Source organism: Otolemur garnettii, unplaced genomic scaffold (assembly GCF_000181295.1).
Source record: "Otolemur garnettii isolate 467f Iridium unplaced genomic scaffold, OtoGar3 scaffold00077, whole genome shotgun sequence".
Classification (NCBI taxonomy): Eukaryota; Metazoa; Chordata; class Mammalia; order Primates; family Galagidae; genus Otolemur; species Otolemur garnettii.
Genome location: NW_003852472.1, coordinates 8892366 through 8896013, shown reverse-complemented (window position 1 = coordinate 8896013; position 3648 = coordinate 8892366). Strand labels below are relative to the sequence as shown.

Sequence of the window (3648 nt, the reverse complement as noted above, 5' to 3'; positions counted from 1 at the left end):
GCTGGTCTTGAATTCATGAGCTCAGGCGATCTACCTGACTAGGCCTCTCAGTGTGGGGATTACATGCGTGAGCCACTGTGCCCGGCATCAACCAGTCTTATAAAGCCTAACTCCACTGTACAGAGGAACCCAAAGCAATACAAAGTGTTTTCTTAAACAGATTTAACACACAAGAAATTTCCCAGGACTGCAGATATCATAAAAGCTGAGGGATGACTATAGTCTGTTTTGTTTGGAACTTTATGCAGAGTAGCTCCTCATCTTAGACTGTCACAGCACTTAAGGACATGCTGCTCAGGAATCTGGAGTGCCCACAGGGACCCTGGCAGTCTGCCTTTGCAGTTGTGCTTTTTTTTTTTTAAATGTTGAAACAGAGTCTCACTTTGCTGTCCTCAGTAGAATGCCGTGGTGTCACAGCTCACAGCAACCTCCAACTCTTGGGCTCAAGTGATTCTCTTGCCTCAGCCTCCTGAGTAGCTGGGACTACAGGCATGCATCACAATGCCTGGTTATTTTTAGAGAAGAGGTTTTGTTCCTGTGAGCTCAGGGCAATCCACCTGCCTCAGCCTCCCAGAGTGCTAGGATTACAGGTGTGAGCCATAGCACCCAGCCTGCAGCTATGCTTTCAGGGCAATTCCACCTCTTGGTTCAAGCATCTGACCCCTTGGATGGTCTTTAGGAGAGTCAGGCCCATGCACTCATGTAGCATTCTATAAGTGACTCCCCTTTATATTATAATTAGGTCATGTCACTGTTTTTTTGAAAATGCGAAGTTATGTGTATAAACGGGCTATGCTAACTCTGATTTCATTTCAGGTGGAAAAAGAAAGAGTTGAGACAGAGGGTAGATAGATATCTGATCCCCTGTACCACCCAGGTAGGGACGTGCCCTGCAGTCTGTACTAGGAAGACCTGCTGCTGTCACAATACCCACCCTCCCCAGCCCAGGGAGGTGGGAACTCACTTAAAGTAGTAGCCAGCAGGCTTCAGGGTGGAAGCGGGCTCGTTGGCCACAGACCACATCACCACTGCAGGGTGGTTCTTGTCCCTGCGCACCAGTTCCTCCATCACCTCCAGGTGGTGCCGGAGAGACACGTTGCTATAGCTCTCGCTGCAGGGCCCAGAGAAAGAGAGAGTGGGTCAAGGCCTGCCCTGCGGGGCAGGCTGGGCCACGTGGGCAGCAGGCACTCACGGCAGCACGATGCCCACGCCAGGACACTCATCGATGACCACGATGCCATAGCGGTCACAGAGCTGCATCACCTCCTCTGCGTAGGGGTAATGGCTGGTGCGGAAGGAGTTGGCACCAAGCCAGCGAAGTAGGTTGAAGTCCTTTATCAGCAGTGACCAATCAAAACCCTTCCCTCGGATCTAAGGGACAGCAGAACAGAGTGACCTCTGCCCTTGTCCCTTTTAGAAGTAGGCTCCTCTGACAGTCGCCCTCTATTTAGCCTTTATCCAGCCCGAGTCTAAGCCCCACTGCTGTATGGGTTTGAGCAGTTAGCTTAACTGCCCTGAGCTGCCATCACCTGCCTCCCAGGCACATGACGGTGAAAGGAGGGAAAATAGCTGCCCAGGGAGCCAGGAGCCCAACTCACATCTGCATCCTCATGCTTGTTGACACCATGGAAATAGAAAGGTTTCCCATTGATGAGGAACTGGCTCTCTGTGACAGCCACTGTGCGAATCCCAACAGGGAGAGTGTAGATATCAAACATAGGCCCGGATGCCATCTGTGCAGTCAATCTCACCTACAAAAGCCAGAGCACCAGGAGTGAGGACCCTGATGGCATAAGCCCCATCCAGCCTGCCCTCCAGCATGAAGGACTCTCGTACACTAGAATGGCCCACCTCTGGACCTGTAAGCAGAACTGCAGAAAGTCCAGCCTCTGCCATTAGTCAGGGGAAACCTTCCCCTCCACTGCCCTTGAGGCCTGCTCCTCAAAACTGGGCCTTTTCCCCAATCAAGGGTGGAAAACCTCCAAAAGCTTAGAGGCCCATGCCTATCTGTCCACCTGTCCTGGGCTCCTGAGGAAGCCAAGGCCACAAGATATGGGCAACAGACCACCCTTACCACCAGTCCTAAACCACTGTTACCTCCAATGAGTATAGGTAGGCAGGGTTCTTGTGCATGAGGTATGGCCACCAGAGGTGAGCACTGGGCACTTGCAACTGGCCCCGGCTCCCTGTCCCCTTGGCCACGATTCTGCCTTCTTCATCCCAAAGAAACACTTCCAGCTGGAAATGCTCACTGCCCTGGACAGAAACCTGGTAATTCACTAGCCCTGCAGGAAACAAGAGAGATCAGGGCTAAGGGCAGGCCACACCCTGGGTCACATGGTTGGGAGCACCCTGCAGCCACCACCCTACGGAGGCCACTTGTTGCTTGAACACACTGTGCACCGAAGGCAGATTAAGCGAAGGCAGCACTGTGAGGAATCTCATCCCGTAATACGTGATTTTAGGCAAGACACCACTTTTCAAGAGGTCAACCACATGTGTGATTTCTGAAGCCCTTGCCAGCTCAGACAGTCTGATTGTGCCTTCGTAGGTAGAAGGAAACCTGTGAGAGTCTGGAGATTCTGAAAGAGCCTTTTCCCTGAGCAATCTTTCCAAACAGAATGGAGCCATTCTGGGCCCTGCTGAAGGCAAATCCTGCCAGGAGTGTCAAATCCCTCACCAGTGTCTTGATCCACACCAGTAGTGACAGTGATGTCATCGATGTAGACAGTGGGTGTGGTATACAGGAGCACTGGCCGGTGCAGTCCCGCGTAGTTGAAGAAGTCGAATGTCGTGTCCTGAACAAAATAACCCTTGGGATACCTAGAGTGGGAGGACAATGGCCAATTGGGACCCTGCCCTGCATCCTTCAACTTCAGCTCACACATATCCCTGGCCCCTAGACCCAGGGCCCTCACTCTGCTGAGGCCACCCTGTCCCTAGTCAGAAAACCACTGGGCAGGGCAGGGAGACCCTGGGGAAAGGCGGAGAGAGGATGTTGCTCACTTGGAAGTATCATTGAGGTAGTGGATGGTCCCTGGCGGCAGGGTGTGGGGGGTAAGCGTGTTGTTGATGGCGATGGTAATACGGCAGGAAGACAGGGGTCCACTCTGGACCAGCTTGCTGATGTCAACCTCGAAGGGGAGGTGGCCCCCTTCATGCTCTGCCACGTGGACTCCATTCACCCACTGCAGATATAAGGAGACATGGACGGGTAGCAGGCCAGAGCATGGGGGGCCCCTGCCATCTCAGGTACTCCCTTACATAAAGTACAATACCAAGGGGGCTCAGGCACCACCTGCCTTGCCAGACTGATAGGAAGAATGGTGCTCCAGAGAGGAGATTAGGCAACTTTCCCCCCAGCCAGGGCACAGAACCCAGGGTAGAGCATGAGTGTCCCCCACTGCCCCACCCTAAGGGGGCAGGCTGTCAGGTGGCAGCTGGGACCCAGGTACCCCAAAAGCAGCCCCATGCACACTCAGCAGCTATGCCTGCCCACTTATCCTGCCTGTGTTCTACACTGACCACAATGGCATAATAGTGGGCACTGCCAATCCTCAGCACCACTCTCATGTCTGGGTCCTGGGTCCATCGTTGGGGCAGGGCTGCCTCCCGCTCATACCACACCCAGCCGACAAAGGTCCGTAG

The 3648-nt window shown here is 53.6% G+C and overlaps 1 protein-coding gene across 2 annotated transcripts in view; it reads right to left on the bottom strand.

Moving 5' to 3' along the window:
* The window catches only part of GUSB (glucuronidase beta), a 13263-nt gene extending 9618 nt beyond the window's left edge, over positions 1–3645 (bottom strand). The window contains exons 1-7 of one of the 2 annotated variants that reach the window (XM_023515731.1): positions 3529–3645; positions 3007–3188; positions 2681–2823; positions 2098–2285; positions 1599–1751; positions 1193–1371; positions 965–1111 (exon numbers count right to left, since the gene is read on the bottom strand). In XM_023515731.1, the coding sequence (XP_023371499.1) occupies positions 965–1111; positions 1193–1371; positions 1599–1751; positions 2098–2285; positions 2681–2823; positions 3007–3188; positions 3529–3573 (1037 nt within the window). In that variant the 5' untranslated portion in view covers positions 3574–3645. Of the gene's footprint in view, positions 1–964; positions 1112–1192; positions 1372–1598; positions 1752–2097; positions 2286–2680; positions 2824–3006; positions 3189–3525 lie in introns of both variants that reach the window. The other variant, XM_023515732.1, reaches the window with a different exon arrangement.
* Positions 3646–3648: the final 3 nt, after the last annotated feature.